Raw genomic sequence first — 24,993 nt, 5'->3', positions numbered from 1 at the left:
GAGTAGCACAGGTTTTTTTGCAGTTCTGCTGGTATTATTGCAGGAAGCTGCATTATTATTGTTGTTGTTCTGGTTGTGGTTGTTGTTGTTGTTACTACTACTACTACTACTATCATAGCTTTGGGAACATAGCTTGCTTTTCTCCATCAAGGTCATTCTCATTATTCTCTACATGCAACTTCAAAACTCCTGATAACAAAGCATCATTAAATAGATTTAAATAACTCTGGGGGATTAAAGTATTGCTGTCTGGCATCCAAGAACAAAATTGCCAGTTCATAAATAGGATTATCTAAGTCAGTTGAGTGACCTTGGGTCGTTCACTCACTCTCAGCAATAAGAAGCCAATGGCAAAACATTTCCCAAAATCTTGCCAAGAAAACTGCAGGGATTAGTCCACACAGTCAGTAAGAGACAAAACTGACTTGAAGGCACCAAAACAAATAAACCAACCTACTTTTTGATGTACTGCCTACAGCCAGAAGCTGCATTACTTTAACAAAGTACTGATTTCAATTCACAAAGACATGCTAGGGAATACTGTGTTTAAAAGTATCAAAAGCAGAATCAACAGAGTCGCATTCCCCTGTATTTCATGCAGATCCTTTCTGAAAACTAAGTTAGAATTCAAAAATTCTTTTCCAAGAACAAGTCTACCTACACAAGAACCATGCATATAAAGAGGGATTTTGTGACTGGGCCATTACTGACATAGTTCTCTGCTTGATGGCTATTCAAAATACAATGGAGTCCGTCAGTGCAATGCAGTCCTGATGAGAGTATACATTAATTTATGACTGGCTGACCTAAAGTCATATACCATTTGCACACTAGCCGTTTTCTGCCCTCTTTCATTGTCTGCAAATGCCCAGAAATGCCTGGGTGTTGCACTCTGAAGGCATTGTATCAATAGAGCTTTATACCATAGAGCTGTAAGGGCATTAAGATAAGTTGGTCTGCTTTCTGGGAATTTTTCTTACAACATTCACGAATATCTCAGGATCCGTAAGCCAAACAAAGGGCCTAATAGCTAGGTTTGAAGATACTTCCTGGTGAAACAAATGATATTCCTACACACCACAAGACGTTCATGTTTAGAAAAGGAACAGAATTATAAAAAAGCAGAATATGCTATAGCAAAAGATCTGCCAATTGCCTCTACACAAAGTGTCTTCAGATAGGGATATTATAAATGTAAAACAAAAATACCAATACTTTTATGAAAAAATAATGTGGCATCTGTAACAGTGTTGATAAGAAGTAAATATTAGCTTGACAGAGACTAAAACATTATTTCTGCTTCCTGCCACAAAGTAATGAACTTTCACATACTGAAACAATAGATAATTTTATACTTGGAAAGCACAGCTTTGGCACAAAACTGTAAATTCATACCAATCCAGATAAGCTTTTTGGGACTTGGTGGCACATGTGTGAGACTGATAACTACAGATGTACTAGCTCAAAACAGATAGCAATGAAGTACATGAGGTACATTTAGCATTTGTACCAGTGGTACATTAATGGCTACATATATCACTAGTATGAAGCACCAACTTCAGTTTTTTACTTCTCTGCCAAAATATAAAACCAACAAACATACCAGATAGGCAAGTAAACTCTGATCTAATGAAGTACAGTACAATCATTGCCTAGTTACAATGCAATACTAAGAACCGTGGTGGCGTAGCAGGTAGAGTGCTGTACTGCAAGCCGTTGAAGTTGACTGTAGATCTGTAGGTCAGTGGTTCAAATCTCATCACCGACTCAAGGTTGACTCAGCCTTCCATCCTTCCGAGGTGGGTAAAATGAGGACCCAGATTGTGGGGGCAATATGCTGGCTCTGTTAAAAAGTGCTATTGCTAACATGTTGTAAGCCGCCCTGAGTCTAAGGAGAAGGGTGGCATAAAAATAGAATAAATAAAAATTAAAAAACAAATAATCCCTAGTAGATATACAATTGAGAGCTATACATAAGAGGAAGACATATACCCTAATTATAAAACTTGATTAGTATCCATCCATTGCTTCTTGAACTGCTTCACATAGACAATAGGTTGACCCCCTCTTCTCTATGGCAGTCCCTGGATACTGTTATCAGATCGTCTCTTGTCCTTCTATCTTTAGAATAGGCATTCACAATTGTGACAACCATTCTTCATGTTTTAACCTCCAGTATTTAAGCTGAGAACAACAGAGTTTAAAAATGTTAAGCTGGTCTAAGATTCTGTTATTATTACATTATAATAAAACTAGTATTAGCAGGCAAGTCTTTGGTTTTCTACTCTATTCTCCTTTGAAATGCTGAAATCATTCTTTCGAGTCTGAATATGTTGCCTCTCCCCTTCCTTTTACCTTCATGAGAATTAAAACGGATTTTGTCTGAGCAAATTACTGAGGTTACACTTCTCCGTCCCCCTCCGCCTCACATTTTACCTGACCATTGTCTTGGTTATGGTACTTCTTGCTTTTCTTCAGGTTTACTTTCTGCCCTGTACAACAATTTACACTCTAGGAAAATCTTATATTAACTTCTCTTGTCTTCTCTATAGCTTAAGGCTGACTTCTTTGATTACATTAACTATTATTATTATGGAGCTGAATACAACACTTCAAAAAGGTTGAGAAAGGCTGTTTTGTAGCTTTCTGAATCTTTGGAACTACCATATAGATAATAATCAGATCCATATAAGAAAACATTTTAAAGACAACTGTCGCTGAGAAGTTTACAATGAAAATTAAATGCCGAGATGAAGGCTTACTTGCAATTCAGCAATCTGATGCCAGGTAAAGGACAAATGGATAATTTGAAAAGATGAGGTAATTTTAATTGAAATAGTATAAATGTCTGGTAGGGGTCACAATGACCTCATGTATCATGACATCATTACAAATATTATGCATAGTTTGCAACTAGCCTTAGTCTCATCTTGACAGCACAGATATAAAAGATGTACATTACATAATTCACATCATGGTGTATATCTGTGATGATGAACCTATGGTACACATGCCACAGACGGCACACAAAGCCCTCTCTGCCGGCATGCGAGCCATCACCCCAGCTTCATTCCAACCCGTATGTGCACATGCCTCCCACTGGCCAGCTGGTTTTTCGGTCTCTGCCACACATGTATAGGCGGCAGGGCGCATGCAGGAGATACGCATGCATGTGCAGTGGTGGGGGGTCCCACATAAATATGTGGGGATCACATGTGCATCTATGGGGTGAGGAGCATGCAGGGAGTCACACATGCATGCACAGGGGAGCTCATGAGTTGTGCATGCATAGGACACAGGACACATTTGAGGAGGTCACGCATACATGCATAGGGTGGGGCACATAGAAGGATCACACATGCATTCCATTTATGTGTTCACCCTTTCGGAACGTGACAACAAAAAGATTAACCATCACTGGTGTATATGATACTATTTTCCTTCTGCATTCCTGAAAAAACCCCAAGAAATATATTGATGAACCGAACAGAACCAAAAAGGTAAAGTCACTCCCTATAGTTCTAATTCCGTGCATTCAGATTCTAGACTTTTTCACCACTGGATAAGACACCCATAATTTTAATTGGTATTTTTCCATGTACAGATTTGACTAGCAAATGCCATTGTTGTGATTATTTAAAGGTGACCACCCAAAAATGTTCTAACAATTGTAATGTCTTTATTGCACTTTTTGAATATTTAAACATTACACTGGTCAACACAAAAAATCCTCAGCAAAGGGAATATATCTGTTTTATGGAGTTCAATGTGCTGATTCTAAAAAATATGCTTAGTTTTGCTTAGTTTTACACATAAAGTTTCTAATATAGAAGCATTTTTGTAATTATGTTATTTCTACATTTTCAATGTATGTGGTTTTTCTATGTTTTTCCCATAAAATATCAATATCAATCATCTCAATTCAAAGCCACTTCACAGGTTTGTTGTTTTAGGGGAAATAGGAGGAGGAAGATCTATTGGATATATTCACTGCCTTGAGTTATTTGTAAAATAATAAAGGCGGGATAAAAATAAATAAATGAAAAATTCTGCAATAATGCTATGCCTTTTATAAATTAATGAGCTGCTCTTTGTCAGGAGCAGACTTCCCAAACATGGTCTCTTCCAGATGTATTAGACTACAACTGCCTTAAATTCTAGCTTGCAGAGGTGATTTTTGTAATGGTATGTGGGGATGACCTTGGAAGACAGGGCAAAGCCACACAATCCAATAAAATGAATGAATGGCCTCTTTGAAGAACTGAATCAAGAGTATTTTGTTGCATATTGATAATTATTTATTGATTAATTCCATAGAAGTTTGAAAGCAGTGTTGCTTCACAATGTAAATATGAAACCATCACTTCACGTCAAGCATTTTTTTCTGATATGTAGATTACTGTTTTCTTAATGTCGCTAGTATATTTCCTATACCAGTGATGGCGAACCTATGGCACAAGTGCCACAGGTGGCCTGTGGAGCCATATCTGCTGGCACGCGAGCTGCTGCCCTACCTCAGCTCCAACGTGCATGTGTGTGCCAGCCAGCTGATTTTTGGCTCACAACTGAGGCTCTGGGAGGGTGTTTTTGGCTTCCAGAGATCCTCTGGAGGGATGGGGGAGGGTGTTTTTACCTTCTCCCAGCTCCGGGGAAGCATTTGGAGCCAGCCTCCAGAGGGCCTCTGGGGGGGCAAAGGAAGCTATTTTTGCCCTTCCCAGGCATTGAATTATGGGTGTGGGCACTCATGCATGCGTGATGACATGCACGCATGTTCTTTCGGCACCCAAGGGAAAAAAGGTTCGCCATCACTGTCCTATACCTTATAATAATGATGCTGCTCTGTGGAAACTATACCTGCTACAGAAAAACTATATACATTTTTGACATCAGTACAAGGTCAACTGTGATGGTTACAAAAATATTCTTTGTAGACCTGTGCTATTAATACAGTATATTCCAGATTTGGAGCTATGCCATCAAGCTTACTTATTGTCAAGTATTACAGATTGTAAGTCAACATTTGCTGTTGGCAAGAACTACAATATTTGTAAACAGGTCTATGCTCTCCAACTCAAAATCAAAAGTAAGGAGGTCCAATAGAGGAATACAAAAGCAGCTTTTATTATGCAGAAGTACAAAATGTAGGAGCATTAAAAATTTGAATCCATGAAAAAAAAATTCAGAATAAAGCCAGGTAGATATATTTTATTTCCACAAGAAAACGACTTTTAGAATTTTTGCAAAAAGCTGCAGGAAATGAAATTTTGATTTTTGGGATTTGATTAGAATTACGTGGAATTAGAGAAATAAAATAGACTTGTGAACTTTACAGTAAGCATTTGATTTTTTTTTTTGTCTAAGAAAGTTGGAAGTCGTCCATTTTCGGTTTTATTTCTTTTTGCATTTTTATCTTTCTTTTTTATTGATTTTGTCATTTTTTAGTTCTTTTTCTTCCTGCTTATTTACGTTTCATTTTAAAAAATAATACAGTTACATTTAAAAATTGGGGGAAATTGAGTTGTAGACAATTGCGGTGTTCAGTCTAGATTCATATGGTTATTATCTGTTTTTCTGGAATGCAGGTGCAGCTATTTCTGGTGCGTTATATAGAGCTGGATATAGATTTTCCCATATTAATTGGGAGCTGCTGCTGCTGCTAATATCCTCAACAGAAAGCCATCTTTACTCTCAGATTCCTGTTTTACCCAACCCAAGGTTCATATCATTCTCTATCCTACCCTACCCTACCATATACATTTGGAAGGGTGGCATGCAGGATGTCAGAAAAAGCAGTCAAAATATATTTTAAAAGCAGAAATGTTTATCAGAATGAAGTCCTTCCACTTACGGAAGGCCAAATTATATTGATATTCATTAGGAACGTTCCATATACAGTATTGGGTTACTCACTCATATTTTTAAATGAAAAAAATGCTCTGAAAAAGAGCAATATTAATCAAAATTTATAATGTGGTCATTCTTACTTCCAATGAGTCCCATAAAACCCTGAGTCCCATGGGAATGGGTGGCATATAAGTCAATTAAATTAAGTTAAATAGGTGTTCAACAACATTTCTGATACTGCTTATCTGCCCACCTTTTAAAAATGAAAACTTGTTATGAGAAAAATATACAATATTAATATACAAGAATACTGCACTCCAACTTGAGAAAAAGCTCAACCCTATGGAATAAGACAACATACCTTAATGTTTAATCACTCAAGGTAAAAGACCATTACCTGGCCCACCTGATTCCAATTCATTCCCAAAGCACTGTCCCACAATAGTTATGTACTTCTGTACCCAGCAAGACACCGGTAGTTGCCATGGCAACTATACTGAAAAATTGAAGATGGAATTTAAATTTGTTAATGTTAAAATTCTTTGTGGGGATGCAGTGGATTCAGCGATAGATTAGATTTTTAACTTGGATTAACCCTGACAATCAGAAAATCACCTATTACTCCAAATGAAAAATTTTAAAAGATCTGTGTTTCTGTTTAAAATTACAACTTATTGCTAGAAGGACTGGAGCCACAAATGGACAAAAAAGTCCTCCCTAACACCAAATTGTAATCAACAACTACTACTCCTTCCTCCTTCTCCTCCTCCTCCTCCTCTTCCTTCTCCATCATCATCATCATCCCTATTCCTACTTTATCAATTTTTCCTTGATTCTTATTCAATTAATTGTTTTAACTGATCTCTGTCATAAATCACTCATTAATTCACATTATTACCTTGTAATTGTAAATAATCTGTCTTTGTGAAAGGGAGGGAGGGAGGGAGGGGAGGGAAAGAAAAAAAGAAAGAAAGAAAGAAAATAATCATCTTTCTTTCTTTCCCTCCCCTCCCTCCCTTTCACAAACACAGATTATTTACAATTACAATGTAATGCACAATACAATGTCCTTATAGTGAAGCTGTATTTTTCATAATTCCTGTTTTTGAACTGAAAACAAATAGGAATAGTTAATGTATTAAAGTGTTGTAAGATGGCTAAGCTCTTCTCGGGATCATGTCCAGTCATAAACGTTCTGTATTTTGATCCAGTTTGCTATGATTTCTGCATATGTTTTAAGGAATATGAATAAAAGGTCATATAGTTAAATGCTGACTTTAGCTTCCCTCCCACCTCTATAGCTTAGCGGTATAAGTGCCCAAAAACCATTTTCTATAATAAAACTATTGCTTATTGTTTTCTTTGTACAATTGAGTTCATAACAAGCATTCAATATCTTAATACTGTACATTGCTGCAATGTTTCCCAAATTCTATATATTATATAGGAGAGCCTCAAAATTATTTAAATTAGTCATTTTAAATAATTTGCAATGCCAATTAATATTTTAATACCAGGTGCTAATTTATTTTGAATTACCAAATATGCTATATTATTGAGAAGATATATGGCTTTCAGTATCCCTATCTACATCCTTATAAAAAAGCCATTAAGTTAGTCATTGTCAGCATAATGGGTTTTGAAAGTTTATACCAGACATTTACATATTCCATGCTTTAAACATGTCTAAAATATAAATTTACAATAGATTATAATATTTCCAAAATGTCACTGCATCTCATTAGATCACCTCATGCAAACATCTAACCCAATATTTGACATTTTTTTCTTTATGGCAATTAATAACAAGTAATTTTTAGTTAATTACTAAAACCTTGTAATTCCATACTGATGTGAACAAATATAAAACCTCAGAACAATATAATTTTTAACATGATACATTTATTAATATCCTCCTTAGGGAAAGGCAAAGGAAGAATTATGTGTGTCACCATGATGCACTATAATCCATATGACTAACGTACTTCATGTGATACCACAGCAAAAATACTGCCATTATCTGTATCATTATACTGCAGTGCACTTTTCATCATTTTTATCGCCACATTTGCTTATTATAAATATTTAAATATAGTCAGCAGCTAGAGTCCTATACTATGAATGGAAGCACACCAATCTCCTCAGAAAAAGGACAGTTTTATGACTAGTCCCCCATTATTCATAACGGGTTCTCAAAATGTGTCCAACTATCCAACTGAGGTGAGTTCTCAGTTTTACAAGCTTGCTACTATAAGTAGCATTAATTTTCTACTTGGAAACATCTAATATAAAGCAGATTTTATTTTGGTTCCTCCCTGCATAAAAAACTTAATATTACAGTACAGCAACTAAAATCTAGTGAGGGAATTTTCCCCCCCTGACATTTTAATTATAGTTGTTAACAGCTCTATAAATGAACAGAGAGCAAAAAAACTCAGAGAACTGAGACAAACTTGTCTGTTAAAATAATAATGCCAAAATGCTAATCTCTTCTTCCATTGAGCTCTGAACAGTGCTCAAGCCATTAAAATGTAAAAGTACTGTAGGAAAAATACACCTAAATTTGAATCTGGGGACTTAAATAGGGCTTAAATTCTAGAGTTTCAAGTTACTGATTTTCTAATGTATTGTTTTTCAAGTATCTATAGTAAAAGTATTTCATGCAATGATGTCCTTGAATCTTTCTCTGTGTAGCTTCTAGTCCAAGCACCTGTTCCTAATTATTTAATCTCTACTTTTTAATGCTGGGTTTTTCTAAATCTTATTATCACAGATTTTTTTTGTACCTTACTGTGGGTATATCATCAAATTTACATAGGGAGACATTGCAAACTTTGTCTAGGAGTTAATGTATTGAAAACAATGGTACATACATTAAATAAATAATTCTGACAATGCCCATCTGCATGCAACTAAAACTTTTAAACTTTAAGTGCATCATCGGGCAAGCATTTTTGATCCATTATATATCAAATGGGCTAACTTATAGAATCTGGGATCCATGATGCTTTTGGAAAATTTCATAAAACATTTTATTACATAAAAATCATAATAAAACAGTTTATGATATACTGTAATACAAAATGCCATAAAACATTTTCCTGTGCTGATGTTTGACTATGCTATACAATTTTCAAGGTAAATATATCTCTGAAGCAGTGGTGGACTCTTGACAGTATGGCTAATTGTGCATGTTTGAGAGACATTTTGCTTCCTGCACCTGTGCAGGTAGCAAAATCTCACACGGGGACGCACATGTGCAGGAAGTAAAATTGTGCTCGAATCTGCATTTGTGCACCAGAGCCATAGAGCTGCATACAATTAGCCACACCGGCAGGACACCACCATTACTCTGAAGGCATCCCAACTTTTTTAGTAAATGAAGTGCATTAGAAGCTCTATCACTGTGAAGGCATTGAGGAGGAACCTGGTAATGACATATCTCTGAAAGCATAACTGAACTTTTCAGATTGGCCTCAAAACAAATTGTTCTAAGAATGCAGAATATTAGACAAATTTTTAAAAGAGAATTTGTATAGATAATTTTATCCCTAATTACTTCCAAAGGGTCGATTAAAAAATAAAGGCCATTACTCTTGCTGCATGAGCTGAGAGAATTTTTGAACTGACAATTGTCACTTTCAGTCCTTCCTTTTTTTCATATCAGATTGTTATTTTTCAGTTCTCTAAAGTTAAATGTATTGCAAAAATGTTTCACAACTCAGCTGATTTTTTTTTAATGGGCAACTGATCCTTTCAAGTGTCTATTGATAATGCCAAACATAAAAATTAGATTTATGGTCAAATTGAGATAAAAGAGGAATCCACAAGCTCTTTGGCATTCCTAAAACCTCAATGAATCAATTCTTTTTCATTTTTTTATTTTATAATAGAGAACTGAAGCTAAGAGCATGACTAGTTTGCAATAGTGTGCAGCTGGGATTTGTCCACAGAACTCCATGTTCAGTTCCAATAGTCCTTCTATTGATCTAAAATTGTTCACAATAGAATTCTTAACAAAAACTGAGTAGCTGTTTAAAAAAATCTTCCCTTAAAATAGATTCTACCATAAAAGTACTTTATGTTTTAAATACCAACTAAATATACTATGCAGATGTCCATGGCACCATTTATACTACCAATTAAAACAAACATCCATCTCATGGTAGAACTTTCCTTAATGGCATAAGAATATAAAAATAGCACTTGATAGCACTATTTTGCAAAAAAAATTCAACCAGCTGCAAAAACACAAAAAATCACTATAATTTACATTCCTTTTAGCTACAGAATTAAAGTGAGCTAACTATGAATAAGTACTTATGAACATTTCAATCCTGTATAAACTAATAACTGATTATATATTATCAGACATATTTGTTAAGTACATAATTTCTGTCAAATGTTTCTTTTGTTACACAATTGGCAATAAGTCAATCTGATAATGCAGTTTTTGTCACATAAACTTATTTCAAAAACCAGATGCTAAATTGATTTATGGTACATTTGAACCAATATAGTTTTATTACAATAGTTGAAATAAATAAATGAAGGTAGTTATAGACAGGCACCTAATTTGTTGTACCGTCCACCACTCATGTTTCTCTATGTATATTTTTAAGAATACAAATAATTTTTTTAATGGAATAGTTGTTTTTTGTATCTTCTGTCTCACTTCTCTCTACCTCTCTCTTTCTCCCTACTCCCTGATTTTTACTATCTGATTTAATTTTAAATCAAGAGTCATTTCAGGTTCCCAGTTAAATGAAGCTCTTTCATCTCCCTGCTGCAGCACCACTGGGGCTGGTTGTCCCTCCCCCCCCCCCCCGCCACCAGCCCATCACCATCCCTTCCTCCTCACTCCTCCCCTGCCCTGAGAAGAGAAGGGTGACTGCAGTGAATGGAGACTTGCTTTGGAGTGAAGTGCTCCTCTACTTGCCTCTTTTTGCAGCCCTTGTCTTCATGCTGAGATACTGGCTGGGCTGCCCCAGCTGATGCTCTGCATCGTAATGGCTCCAAAAGGTGGAGGAGAGGATGCTGTCTCCCCATTGTGCAGCGCATCATGTTTAAGTGCAAGAGCAGCAAACAGCCATGGAGATGGTGAGATGAATGTGGGGAGATGCATGATTTTCCCTCAGACACCAGGTGGGGCACATCTCCCCATATTCCTCTTGCTACCCCCATGGCTGATTGCTGCTCTTGCATTTAAACCTAGCACATTGCACAATGGGGGAGATGGCGTCCCCTCCTCCTGGAGCCCATTACGATATGGAACATCAACTGCAACCAGCGGTCCTAGCCAGTGTCTCAGCATGGAGAAAAGTCACATGTCTTCCCCAGTGGCTCTAGTGGCTCTAGTGGCCCCAGAGCACCAACCCACGGCCAGAAAAAGAGGCAAGTAGAGGGGCATTTTGCTCCTGTTCTGGAATATGGAGTGAGTCTCCATCTGCTGCAGTCACCCTTCCCTTCTCAAGCCAGGAGAGGAGTGAGGGGGAGAGGAGGGGTCACCCATTGGTGGGATCATCCAACAGGGAGCCACAGGAGAGGGTCCAAAGCCACGGTCAAGAGCCAGGATTGCCAACTCCCGATCTATACCAATGTGCAATACAAGACATATAATTATGCCATATTCCTAGCAGTTACAATGCTAATTGTTTAAAAACTTTGCTCTGTCAAAAACATATTTTATTTTTACTGTAACTATCTCAAGTGAAAATTTTGCAGTACATTGCACAATTAAAGGATATTAAGGCACTGCAGCATGCAATGCTCATTCTGGGTAAGTATTATATTTGAAGCACACATATGCGTCTAAAATAAGCAATAGATCACAAATGAGAACATAAAGGAAATCTTTACAGGTTTACAAAAGCTATTTGTGCATATCTTCTCAGATATCAATTGACTGCTTTGCATTCTAGATAGCTAGACAAGCACCAAATTAGTGCTATCCAAAGAGTCAGCCAACAGTCACAGTAATAACTTGAGAAGGAAAGTCATTAGTTACAGCCAACAAAAAATTATGAATGGTTTAGCTGAAGCTCTGTGGCCTGTTTGCAACACAGCTCATTTCAATGACTATAAACAATAGAAAGAAATCAATAAATGGTGGTAATTAACAAATTATACAGAATGCTCCTTTTGAAAAGTAAACTATGCTTCTGCTGTGCCTGTACCTTTCAGATTATCTTTTTTTAAAATGCTACTATCATCTGTGGGAGGATCCTCTCTGTACACTGACAGCTGCATCTAAAGAGTCGGAGAGGGGGGATTAGACAATGCTAGATAATGGGTACAATATAGCTAGATTTGCAGCACTGTCAACCTTCTGCCAAGATTTTATTATTAGACACTTGGATGAATCTAAATTCTAAGCCTTTCTGTCCTATGTCCAGAAACAATGAAAAGAAGAAATATTCGTATGAAATTACATATTTTGATTTCTCTTATTATTCAAATTTATGTTAATAGATACTGAAGAAATTAGCTTTGCAGCACTTTAACAAAGCCAAAAGGTATTTCAGAGGACAGCGGGTGGCCACTTTAAGCAGTTTCCCACAAGTATTACAGCTGTGCCCAGATGCTGTGACACAGTTTTTTAAAACTTTGAATCTGAAGTATTATGTACCCTCAGTGATTAGGTCAAGTGAGGCAAGTATCATTGGTTATTTTGAATTTCGTTCCTTAAAGTTAATTATATGCCATCAAGTCAATATCAATTCTTAGAGACCACATAGACCATTTTTTCCTGTGAAATTGTCCCTAACCTTGCCTTTTTACAGATACAATTGAAGTTATGTTATTTTGGTTAGTTAGAAGAGGGTTTAAAATGACAGCCCTCTGCGTTACACATTAATCTGAGTTTTAAGAAAATGAAAAGAAAATTATTACTAATCATGGATAATGATGCCTTTATCTCTGAAATATATGACAAGTGGTGCTTGGCAGGTTGTCTTATTTTTCAGAGTTAGAGATTTTGACATCTATTTGCCGCAAAGATCAAAGCAAGATTAACTCCTCATTTTACTTTGGAAAATCTCTGCACTTTCTATCTTTTTTCCCCTTTAAGAGCTAGAAAATTATCTGTGAAACAACATTTCAAATTGCTTTTTCAAATTTGCATATAACAAAAAAGGAGGCTGAAAAAATTGCAAGATAAAACATAAAGTCATCCACTTACATCTGAAATTGAGTTTAATTATTTCAAGGAGACATTCTCAAGTAACCTGCATTATAACCCCATGGGAAGATTTCTAAGCATTAGCTAATTTATTTATTCACTAGTTACTTCATAATAGTTCTTAGCATCCTGTTCTGGTAGCAAAATGGTTTACTATTTGGGTTTAAGACCTTTTGGTGTATTTCATGTTGATTCAGTCTTCCCCACTCTGTTATTCTTCAGGTATGTTGGTTAAAAAGTCTAAATATTTCCAACCAATACCATATTTTCCCCAAAATAATACCCTGTCTTATTTTCTTTTGGGCCCCCAAATAAGCACTTGGTCTTATTTCCATGGAGGTCTTACTTTTTTAAAATGCAGGAGGCAGCAAGCACAATGGGAGCCAGAGCACTGCTACTGCCTGTCCCACCTTCTGTCCCACTGTCTATAATGACCCAAGCTCTCGAAGTCCTGTGCTCAACTCTCCCTGCCTGCTGGCCCTGCTGTTTCTGGGACACTGGAGCTCAGGTCTTGTTTCACTGATGGAGCCACTAGTGGCAGGCCACGAGGCTCAATGCACTGGTGGAACCACTCTTGGAAGGATGCCATGAGGCTTGTTGTACCAGTGGAGCCACTGTTGGAAGGACGCTTCGAGGCTCATTGTGCCGGTGCAGCTGCTTGTGGCAGTATGCTGCATGGTGTGTTGTGCCGTTACATGCATGAGCTGCTCCACCGGCTTGACAAGCCTCATGGCGTTCTACCGTGAGCAACTCCACTGGCACGATAAACCTCACGGTGTCCTTCTGAGAGCGGCTCCACCACTGCAACAAACTCAGGTACAACTGGTTGCAAAAGCAATCAGGCAGTGGCGCAACAGTGTGGGGCCATGGGAAGCCTGACTGTGGTGGTCCTAAAGTATGCCCTTGCGGGGCACATGGGGCATCTCCAACTCACCCACCCTGCCCTAGCTTGACTTTTACACCTGTGCATTGCCCCAACTTGTACAACCAGATGGTGGGCAGGACTTATTTGGGGGGGGGGGGTAGGGCTTATTTTAGGCGTAGGCATGAAGATTGGGCTAAGGCTTATTTTCAGGGTAGGTCATGTTTTTGGGAAAATACATATGTGTGTAGTCCCCACACCTGCTAAAGATCAAACTTAACAAAGGTATCCAAACTTAACAAAGGTTTCCAACAAAGGAAGAGGCCATTTATTTATTTGTTTGATTGGTTTTTATGCCGCTCTTCTCCTTAGACTCATGGCAGCCTACAACATGTTAGCAATAGCACTTTTTAACAGAGCCAGCATATTGCCCCCACAATCTGAGTCCTCATTTTACCCACCTCGGAAGGATGGAAGGCTGAGTCAACCTTGAGCCAGTAATGAGATTTGAACTGCTAACCTGCAGATCTACAGTCAGCTTCAGTGGCCCACAGTATAGCACTCTACCTGCTGCGCCACCCCGGCCATAAAAATAAGATGGCAGCTTCAACTATGTGATCAATGCCTTGCCCTGTTTTTATGTGTGCGATGCACATGGCCCACGTTTTTTTAAAAAAGAGTGGGATTTCTGCCAGGCAGTCATAGACAGCATCTTTTTTCTTATCCAGCACACATTCATACACCCGAGACTAAAAAAAGCCATGTCACAATTTCTAGAGGCAATCCTAATAACTTGTTGCAGAAGAAATGTAAATACATTGTGTCTTTTAAAACTAACATTGTTATTAGAGTTATCCTTTGTAGATTATAGGTACAGAGCAAAATGAATTATGGGAAAGAATAGGAAAAGGAGAATCTAGAGTAAAACAAAATGTTGCTAAGTGACAGAAGACTCTTCATTAAATTGCTACACTTTCTAGTTGAATGGTTTTCTTGTGAATCTACATGGCACAAACTGGTTGTTTGTACACTGTATTATTTCAGGTTGTACAGAATTTTATGTACAAGCCAGGCTGTGTTTTGTGAGATGGGTTGCTATACAAATGCGGTTAATAAATAAAATTGATTAATAAATACACAGGAATCTCCCATACGCTGGCCTCATTCTATAATAAATAGATATTGCATGTTTTTTTCATTCAAATGATAGGGAAGAAACAAAACTCAGTAGTTCAGTCCCTGGTTATCCAGTTAAAGGTTAGAAAGTAATGAAAAATATCCTACTAGTGCACTTAAGAAGCACTCTTTGTCAAAGTATGCATCAGTACAAGTAGTCCTCAACTTATCACAATTCAGCCCAAAATTTATATTGCTCAGTGAGACAGTTGTTAAGCAAGCTCTCATTTTCTTGACACAGTTGTTAAGTGAACACTGCATCTATTAACTTAGTATGATGATTAAATTAATCTGTCTTTCTAACTGACTTTGCTTGTCAGAAGGTCGCAAAAGGTGATCACATGATTCTGGGATACAGCAACGATTATAAATGTGAACCAGTTGCCAAGCATTTGAATTCTGATGGCAATAGCACATAGCCTTTTATACCACTTCACAGTGCTTTTACAGCCCTCCCTAAGCGGTTTACAAAGTCAGCATATTGCCCCCAACAAGACGGATTCTCATTTTACCAACCTCACAAGGGTGGAAGGCTGAGTCAACCTTGAGCCTGGTGACATTCTGCCTGCCCAACTGCTGGCAGTGGGTGATTAGCAGAAATAGCCTGCAGTGCGCCACTGTGGATCACATGATTATGAGGATCATGTAATGATTATAAATGTGAAAGTTGTATCACAATTTTGAACGTCACTAAATGAATGGTTGTAAGTTGAGGATTATCTGTAGTTTATTTACTGTATAACTGAGAGCCAATTTTGTGTACTGGTAGTCTTTTATTTGTGATTATGGTATATCTAAGCCCAAAATTTCTGTTGCTAAGCAAGAGAATTGTTAAATGAGTTTTGCCCCATTCTATGACCTTCTTTGCCTTCACAGTGAATTACTACAGAAGCTAAGTTAGTAACATAGTTGTTAAGTGAATCTGGCTTCCCCATTGCCTTTGCTTGTCCAAAGGTTGCAAAAGGTGATCACATAGCCTGGGACACTGCAACCATCATAAATAAATGCCAATTACCATGTGATTGAATTTTGATCACATAGGGATGCTGCAATGGTCATGGATATGAATAATGGTTATAAGTTCCTTTTTTCAGTACCATTGCAACTTTGAATGCTCACTAAATGAAAGGTCAAGAGCTACTTATAGTGGTGATTAAGGCTCTGGATTAGACCTTAGAAGACTGTGAGCTCCAGTTTTCCCATATGTGTGAATGAATGCCTGCTAGATAACTCCCTTTCAGCTCAACTCACCTTACAGAGTTGTAAAGAGAAAATAAGAGGTGGAATGTTTATGCATACTGCCTTGAGTTGTAAAAATAACTGCAGGATAAAAATAAAATAAAAAACAATTAAATACAAGGGTAGTGCCTTATATTCATAAGACATATTTATATTCTTATGGAAAACTCAGCTCTTATTTGTATGCATTTCATGTACATAATTAGAGCTCATGAAAAAAAGATTACTATATATCATAACATAGGACTCATAAAAATGTATCTATTTTAGCTTCTCTCTCCCCCCCACCCCAGTATTGATCTCAAGACTTACACAGGCAACACTGTAGGTATTATTTGTAAGATGTTATATGGTATGCAATCAAATAGCTGAAATATGCCTTGTCATTGTGAACAAAGAAGGATATGAACCACTGAGAAAACTCTGATAAAATAGTTGCTTCCCTTTCTTCCACCCAAAGAAAAACTAGTAATGACTACTACATTTTTGTGCCTTCCTTTTCACTTTTGATATGCCATTATACCCACCCCACAATCATCTTTAAAATCCATTGATCACTTTGAACATCTACAAATCCTGAGCATGTTTTAATATTTTTTTTAAAAAAATATCTACAAACCCCAGAACATGATTGAATAGTATCCCATATGGTCATTCCTATTGCAGTGAACCAGAATGCATTGTTTGCTGACTAAATCCAAATTTCAAAGTCGAATATAAATAGAAAATATCTGGCACAAAACAGCTTTTGGTACTGAACCAGGAGGACAGAAGGAAAAAATTTAAAATCTAAATTGGGTTTTAGTGGTGGCACTGAAGAGGAGACCCATCTACCTTGCAAATCACACAGAGCATCCATCTATCTCTACCCTGCCTCTGAACTGCAAATCACAACAGGATGTCCACATGGAGCCTGGAGCAGTTACTGCATCCCAGCTTTTTACACCCATGTATTCCTCCCTTAAGGAACCCTTAAATAAACGAGCAAAGAAGGCTTAGCTGTTTTTGTCTGGACCCAGAAAAAGTGGCTGTGAATGACAACGGTTTTATTTTATTTTTTTTATCGCTTCTGCTTCCAGAACTGCTCTTAAGATCTTTTCAAGTCCCCAAAGGGGCTGTTCCCCAAGAGTCACGAGTCCCCTCAGTCCCCTCCAAATTCAACCCCTCGCTTTCCCCGCCTAAAAGATTCTTGTCCTGACCCCTAACCCGGCCCCCTTTCATCTCCCTCGCCTCTGCCGTACACCCCCCCCCCGGATTTATTGCCACCCCCAACTCCTCGATAGTAACATTCAACAGGAATAGTTTCTAATCCAGTCAGTGCAAAGGCGGGGGGGTGGGTGGGCAGGCAAGGCGTCCCAAGCCTTGCTTTTTTGGCTTGTTTATCTCGCGACCAACCCACCCCAGAAGCGCTGCCCCGCCATCCTCTTCAGTCAGGCGCCGCTTCGCCTCAGAGCCACCACCACCTCCCGCCTCAAGCCTTGTCCTCTCTCTGGCCCACGCCTGCCCAGTCCTCTCGGGTCCCAACCGGCCAACAATTTCCCAGGGGAGACAAAGCTGCGCGGGTGCACCTGCCCCCCCCCCCCAAACGCCGCCTCAGGGCTGCAGCCGAGAGCCCGCGCGCCAGAGAGGAAAGGGCGAAACGCACCGGAGTTCTCCTCCTCCTCCTCTCCGCCCTCCCCCGCTTCGCGCAGCCCGAGCCCCAACTTTCCGACCTCCTCAAGGACGCAGCAACAAGCCGCCTCGGCGGAAGAAGGGGAGGAAGCGGGGAACGGGGGTGGTGGTGGCCGGAACGGGGCTTCTTCCCTCGCTTGGCTTTCTCTTCCCACCCCAGGCAAATAAAAATAATAATAAAACATCTCAGGCAATTGGACGCCCCGGGGTTAAAAACAGGCCACAAAAAACAAATTACCCGGAATAGGTTTGCGGCGCCGAGCGCGCGCCCCTCACTCAGCCCGCGCTGCTGTGCTTTGGCCAGCCGGCCACCTGCCCTTTCCTCTTTCAGACTTACCGTAAGGAGAGACAGCGGGGTCCCCTTTCCTAGCCATGGTCCTCCGCCGCCTTCTGGGCTGACGGAGCTCCGGAGCCAGGCGCCTCTACCGCCCCGCCGCTCAGCGTGCTCTTTGTTGCTGTAATGGCATGAGAGGCGGGCGGAGGGGTGTTTTTTTGGGGTGGGTGGGTGGAGAGAGAGAACGGCGGTGAGGCGAGCAGCCGCGAGCCCCAGGTGCTTGTTTTTCTCCTCCTCCTCTTCTACTTCCTCTTCTCGCTGCACTTCTCTGGTGGCCCCCCGAGCGCCCTCCCACCCACCCCCAACAGGCTCCCCCCCCCTTTGTGCCTCCCGTTCGAGGCAGAACAGCCGCCGCGGGAGAATGAGCGAGAGGTGGCCAAAAAAAAAAAAAAAAAAAGCAGCGCTGTGGCAGCCGCAGTTGCTAAAAAAGCTCCCTCGGCCTTGGCAGGCATGCGGAGTAGCAGGGGGAGGGGGCACGCGGGACCGCTCCCCCCCGCCCGCCCCCCAAGGCTTCAGCCCGCCCCTCGATCCGTATGCAGCGAGCCAGAGCGCACCGACGGCCCCGGGAGGGCGCCGCAAGCTCCGCCCCCCTCGTGCGCACGGGAAGGTGGGGAGAGAGAAGAGCGGCTGCCGAACTTCAGGCGGGAGCGGGAGACCAAGAACTTCACTCCTCCTTCCTAACCTCCCCCCCCCCTCCCGCGCGGTAGCTTCGGGCTGGCTTGCAGGGCTGCCGGTGGGGATGGGAATCAAAGGCGTCTCGGTCCCCGATGGAGATCCACCATCCCCATTTCTCCGTTCCCGTTGGCACTGTTGTTCCCAAATTGAGGGAGGGAGTTCCAATCGGGGGCGGGGCGAATTTTCTTGCCTTTACGCGGCCCTGGCATTGCGGGCCGAAGGGAATCTCAAAAAAATCTTTATATCCAACTTCGTGGCGGCGGGGGAGAGAGAGGGGATGACTTGGAGCGAAGTGAATTTGGGGACGGATCGACAGAACCGGCCGCTTCTGGCCGATGCAAAACCCGGGAGGTCTTTATCTGCGCCTTGGAAAATTGCCCGAGGAAAGTTTTCATTGTATATTTTTTTCTGATTCCGGAGCTGTCCTCAGCCTTTCGTGCTGATTGTCCCGTTTTTTTCCTCTTTACACGCTAGGTGAATTCTTCCATTTGCTATCAAAAAGAGGCCTTGACAAAATTCTATAAATGGGGTTCGATTCCTTGGGTGGCGCTTGCCTATTTAGAAATGTAGAAACATAGCAGACTGATGGCAGAAAAAGACTTCATAATCCATCTAGTCTGCCCTTATACTATTTTTGTATTTTATCTTAGGATGGATCTATGTTTATCCCAGGCATGTTTAAATTCAGTTGCTGTGGATTTACCAACCACGTCTGCTGGAAGTTTGTTCCAAGGATCTACTACTCTTTCAGTAAAATAATATTTTCTCATGTTGCTTTTGATCTTTCCCCCAACTAACTTCAGATTGTGTCCCCTTGTTCTTGTGTTCACTTTCCTATTAAAAACACTTCCCTCCTGAACCTTATTTAACCCTTTAACATATTTAAATGTTTCGATCATGTCCCCCCTTTTCCTTCTGTCCTCCAGACTATACAGATTGAGTTCATTAAGTCTTTCCTGATTTTTTTTTTTAAGTATTTCAGATTAAGCGGGGGAGGAGAGAATTATAGTTTGATGATGTTTGAAGGGGATCTTGACATCTAATGTGTTGTGGCAGTGATGGGCTCCTACGGGAACGGTCAGGAACACAGTTCCGGTAGCAAAATTTGGAGCTCTAGCCCAGAGCACCCAGTTTGCACTGAAAGATGTTGAAACAAAATGCATAAGCCACGCCCACAGTGTGGTAGTAAAAATTTTGGTAGCCCATCACTGGCTGTACGTACATGCGTCCGCAGGTGGCTGTTAAGGCCTATACAGGCACAAAATGTTCTGCCACGTGTTGTGCAGCATTTGCAGCTCTGGCTTTGCGGAGTGTTCGCTTCTCTTTTGCTATGAATGTTCTTCTGGCCTCAGATGTCTAGCAGCCTTGGTGAATCAGCATGTGTCACGTCACAATGTACTCCCTGTTAGTGACTACTTCACCGTTAACAACAACAACACAAGAGCATGCAATAGATACAAAGTAAATGTAAATCGCTCCAAACTAGACTGCAGAAAATACGATTTCCGCAATAGAGGGGTCGACGCCTGGAAATCACTACCAGACTCTGTTGTTTCTTCCCCCAATCCCAAAATATTCAGCCTTACATTATCTACAATAGACCTCTCCCCTTTTCTAAGAGTGCATAAGTGTCTACCGTTCCTGTCCTAATGTCTCTTTATCTTTTCTATCTCTACTTTATACTTATATTAGGTTAAACATAGTACAATACAATACTATATTTGTATGACAAATTAAATAAATAAATAAATAAAAACATTGGTCAATATTGTGCCAGGGTTTCCCAGGAGGTGGTGTCGATATTGTGGGACTTGAAAGAGGCTTTCAATGTGTCTTGGTATTGCTTCTTTTGTCCCCCATGCAATGGCTTTCCTTTAGACAGCTCACCATAGAGGAGCTGTTTAGGGATGCGATGGTCTGGCTTCCTAGCAACGTGGCCTGCCCAGTGTGTCTGGGCTTTCATCAGCAGGGTGGGAATTGATGGCAGGCCTGCTCTGGAGAGGACCTCAGTGTCAGCCACCTTATCCTACTACCGGATCATCCGAATTCTACAGAGACAGGTCATATAGAAGTGGTTCAATTGTCTAACATGTCTCCTGTATACAGTCCAGGTCTCATTGGCATACAACAAGGTAGTTAGCACTAGGTAGATTTTGAGCTTTGTAGCAAGGCTTATTCCACATTGGTTCTACACGTTAGTCATTAGTCTGCCCAATGCAGAGCATGCCTAGGCAATTATAGTTTATAGATTATAGATTATTGGCTAATCTAACTTCAAGCGATGTGTATCAGGTAAAGAAGCACTCTAGGAGTTGAAAGCAGTGTTCCCTCTAATTTTTTTTCAGTGTGGGCGGAAAAGTATAGTGTCTGAGCGAGTCCCTTTGGGACTGGGCGGCATAGAACTCAATAAATAAATAAATAAATAAATAAAGTGTGGGCGCACGCTATCACGCATGCGCAAGTTCTGACATCCATAATTCGCTCCCCCTCCTTTCTCTCTGTCTCTGTCCTCTTTCCTTTCTCTCTTTCCTTTCTCCCCATCCTTTCTATCGCTCACTCTTTCTTTCTCTCCCTCCTTCATTCCCTCTTTCTCTCCCTCCCTTTCTCTCTTTCCTTTCTCTCCCTCCCGCTTTCTCTCTATCCTTTCTATCACTCACTTTCTGTCTCTTCCTCCTTCATTCCCTTTTTCTCCCTCCCTTTCTCTCTTTCCTTTCTCTCCCTCCCTCTTTCTCTCTATCCTTTCTATCTCTCTCTTTCTTTCTCTCCCTCCTTCATTCCCTTTCTCTCCCTCCCTTTCTCTTTATCCTTTCTATCTCTCACTCTTTCTCTCTCCCTCCTTCATTCCTTTTCTCTCCCTCTCTTTCTCTTTCCTTTCTCTCCCTCCCTCTTTCTCCCTATCCTTTCTATCTCTCACACTTTCTTTCTCTCCCTCCTTTATTCCCTTTCAACTTGAAAGACTAACAAATTTTATTATAAGCTTTCTTTAATCTGTGGAAAGTTTATGCCATAATAAATCGTCAGTTGAGAAAGCTCAGAGTTGCTTTTGGAATTGAGAAAAACAAAATTGAATTAAATGTTTAGCGTTCCGAAAGTCTAAAATTGCCACCCTTCAGGTACATTTAATGGATATAAGCAGTAATGTGCAAAATATAAGAATATAGATATATACTCTCTTCCTTGTTTTGAATTTCCATTTGGCTACATTTTCTCTCTGTATGTATTAGTGAGTCTATTTATTTTGAACTACAGTACTTGTATTCTCACAGAAAGACTGCGTTTTGCACCTTACAATTTATAAGTAGGATACTATCCAGGGGTGGGTTCTAACTTACCTTGCTACTGGTTTGCTTCCTCCTGTGCCATGCGAGGAAAAAAAATTGGAAACCCCCCCCCCCCAAAATAAGATGGTGATGCCCATGGACTGGCACCAATCGAACTGTTTCCATGATGTCATTGTGATGTCACTAGTGAGTCTCTACCAGTTCGGACAAACCAGTCCAAATCAGGAGGAACCTACTTCTGCCCATTACTTTAATTTAACCATAAGAATGCAATTGTCGGTAATCATTTATACTTGTACTTTCCAGATCTGAGAAATATCCATCTAAATAAGGATTGAGTTCAAAAATATATGAGCTTTTGTGTAACATAAGAAGGTTTGATGAGAAATTGAACCCACTTTCAAATGCACCAAAATCCTGATTTTCTTCATTGATTTTATGGTTGCACTAACTTCTGCCCATTAATAATTTAAATTTTATTTTTCTGTGAACCAGGAAATCACATCTTTTCCTTTTTGCAACCATTCCATTCCATCTCTTTTTTCACAATCTCTTTATTACTCTTTATTGAATTCTCTGCCTATAAGTGTAATTGATTTTACTCCCACAAAATTCAAGATCGGCTAAATTAGCTGCTAGTTCCTCTTGCATACAGATACTGTCATTTAATCTACATCCCTATTTTTTACAATTAGAAACAAAACTAAATACCTAGTGATAACATAATTGCAATGCTTGCCATTGCAAGCATTGTGAGGTAACAACTGCTATGACCATATTTCATTACATTGGTGATTCTTTTATGTGAATTACAGCAAACTGCAAATAGTATTTCTATTTTCATTACTGAATGGTTGACTCCAATTGCCTACTTCAGGCAAGCAAATGTCACAGGATCTCTATGTATCAAATGCTCAATTCATCAAACCAGTATAAACTTATCCAAGTTGTGCTATGTTATATTTGGTGTATTGGATATATAATAAATTTCTTAAAGTATTTTTCTGTAAGGAAATGGTGCTTGGATGCTTTGAACTTTTGGACTCTACATTGAAATTCCTTTTTATTCTTCCTGGTGGAAGCTCTGCATCCTTTAATCTTCTGAATATGTGCATGTAACATACAAGCTTTGCCTGAATCTAAATGAAAGAATCTCTACTATATGCAAAGGTATCTGAAATCATCTGAATATTGCTATTTATTTAACTATGGTCAGTATTATTCTTCTAAATATATTGAATCATGTATAACTGTTATTATTTCTATTAAACCTATATATATGCTGATATATATTGTAGAATATACAGCATATTAGCTTCACTTGTGAGTGCAATTTCCTGCTAGAGTGCCCTCTACTGTTGCTCTACAATTTTATAATGAAGCTATTTTCATTATAAGGTTTCATCTACAGTATATGTTAAATGAATTTTGGAACTATCTTTCATTTGACTTTGAAAATAGTTAGCTTCCTTTTATCTTATTGTCCTTGGCAATAATTACATGCATCCTTCCATGTTGAATTATATTTTTTAAAATACACAATTCAGATGTCTCTCTTTCAAGAAATGTGTATCAATACATTCAAAACAAAACAATTTCCCAAATAAATTACTATCACCATAACCTAAGACAGGGGTCGGAAACTTTAAACATTCAAAGAGCCATTTGGACCCATTTCCCACAGAAAAGAAAACACGGGGAGCCACAAAAAGCTTTTGACATCTAAAAGGAAGATAACACTCAGGTCATATACTGTTTTTTACCTTTATGCTATGTATTAAAAAAACTGTAGTGTGTTGCATTTATGTAATCAATGAACTGCTACAGAAAATTTTTTTTTTTAAATTTCTGCATGCAATAAAAAGATTTTGAACTCAGAAAAAAAACAGTTGGGTCAAAAAGTTCAATAAATCCCGCACCCGCGGATGTTACATATTGGTGGTGCTTGTGACACATGTATTGAGTGACATGGAGCTGCAACAGAGTGATGAAAGAGCCACATGCTATGGAGATTCCAGGTTCCATAAGGGTTACTATAAATCAGAAATTGCTGAAGGAAGTAGCAGAGACTAATATATACAGTAGTATCTCTACATAAGAACGCCTCTATTTATGAACTTTTCTAGATAAGAAACAGGTGTTCAAGAATTTTTTTGCCTCTTCTCAAGGACCACTTTCCACTTACAAACCCAAGCCTCTGAAACTGTAACCAGAAAATGTGGGGAGAAGCCTCCATGGGGCCTCTCTAGGAATCTCCTGGGAGGAAACAGGGCCAGAAAAGGTGGGGAGAAACCTCCATAGGGCCGCTTTAGGAATCTTTTGGGAGGAAACAGGACTGGAAAAGGCAGGGAGAAGCCTCCATGGAGCCTCTCTAGGAATTTCCTGGGAGGAAACAGGGTCTCCACCCTCCCTGTAGTTTCCCCAATCGCACGCATTATTTGCTTTTACATTGATTCCTATGGGGAAAATGGCTTCTTCTTGCAAACTTTTCTACTTAAGAACCTGGTCACGGAACGAATTAAGTTCGTAAGTAGAGGTACCACTGTACTGTTCTTGAGCTTCGTTCCTTGTAGCTATTTGGCTATGTTCTCTTTACCGCTTACACATTGATTGGAGCAGAGGTAGGTTCTGGATCTTTTTGCTGCCAATTTGTTCAGGATCGCCCCTTGTGTATGCGCTTTGTGCACATGCAGGCACACCCACAATGAAAAAATAGCTTCTGCGCATGCAT

General features: G+C 39.5%; 1 protein-coding gene across 3 annotated transcripts in view; it reads right to left on the bottom strand.

Moving 5' to 3' along the window:
* Nucleotides 1-18,703, bottom strand: part of LOC139155486 (choline transporter-like protein 5) — a 208,151-nt gene extending 189,448 nt beyond the window's left edge. For all 3 annotated transcript variants that reach the window (XM_070730636.1, XM_070730635.1, XM_070730633.1), the window contains exon 1: nt 18,310-18,703. In XM_070730636.1, the coding sequence (XP_070586737.1) occupies nt 18,310-18,346 (37 nt within the window). In that variant the 5' untranslated portion in view covers nt 18,347-18,703. The remainder of the gene's footprint in view (nt 1-18,309) is intronic.
* Nucleotides 18,704-24,993: the final 6,290 nt, after the last annotated feature.

The sequence above is a fragment of the Erythrolamprus reginae genome, unplaced genomic scaffold (assembly GCF_031021105.1).
Source record: "Erythrolamprus reginae isolate rEryReg1 unplaced genomic scaffold, rEryReg1.hap1 H_22, whole genome shotgun sequence".
Taxonomy (NCBI): Eukaryota; Metazoa; Chordata; class Lepidosauria; order Squamata; family Dipsadidae; genus Erythrolamprus; species Erythrolamprus reginae.
The sequence above is the reverse complement of the archived record's forward strand: the minus strand, read 5'-3'. Positions and strand labels throughout refer to the sequence as shown.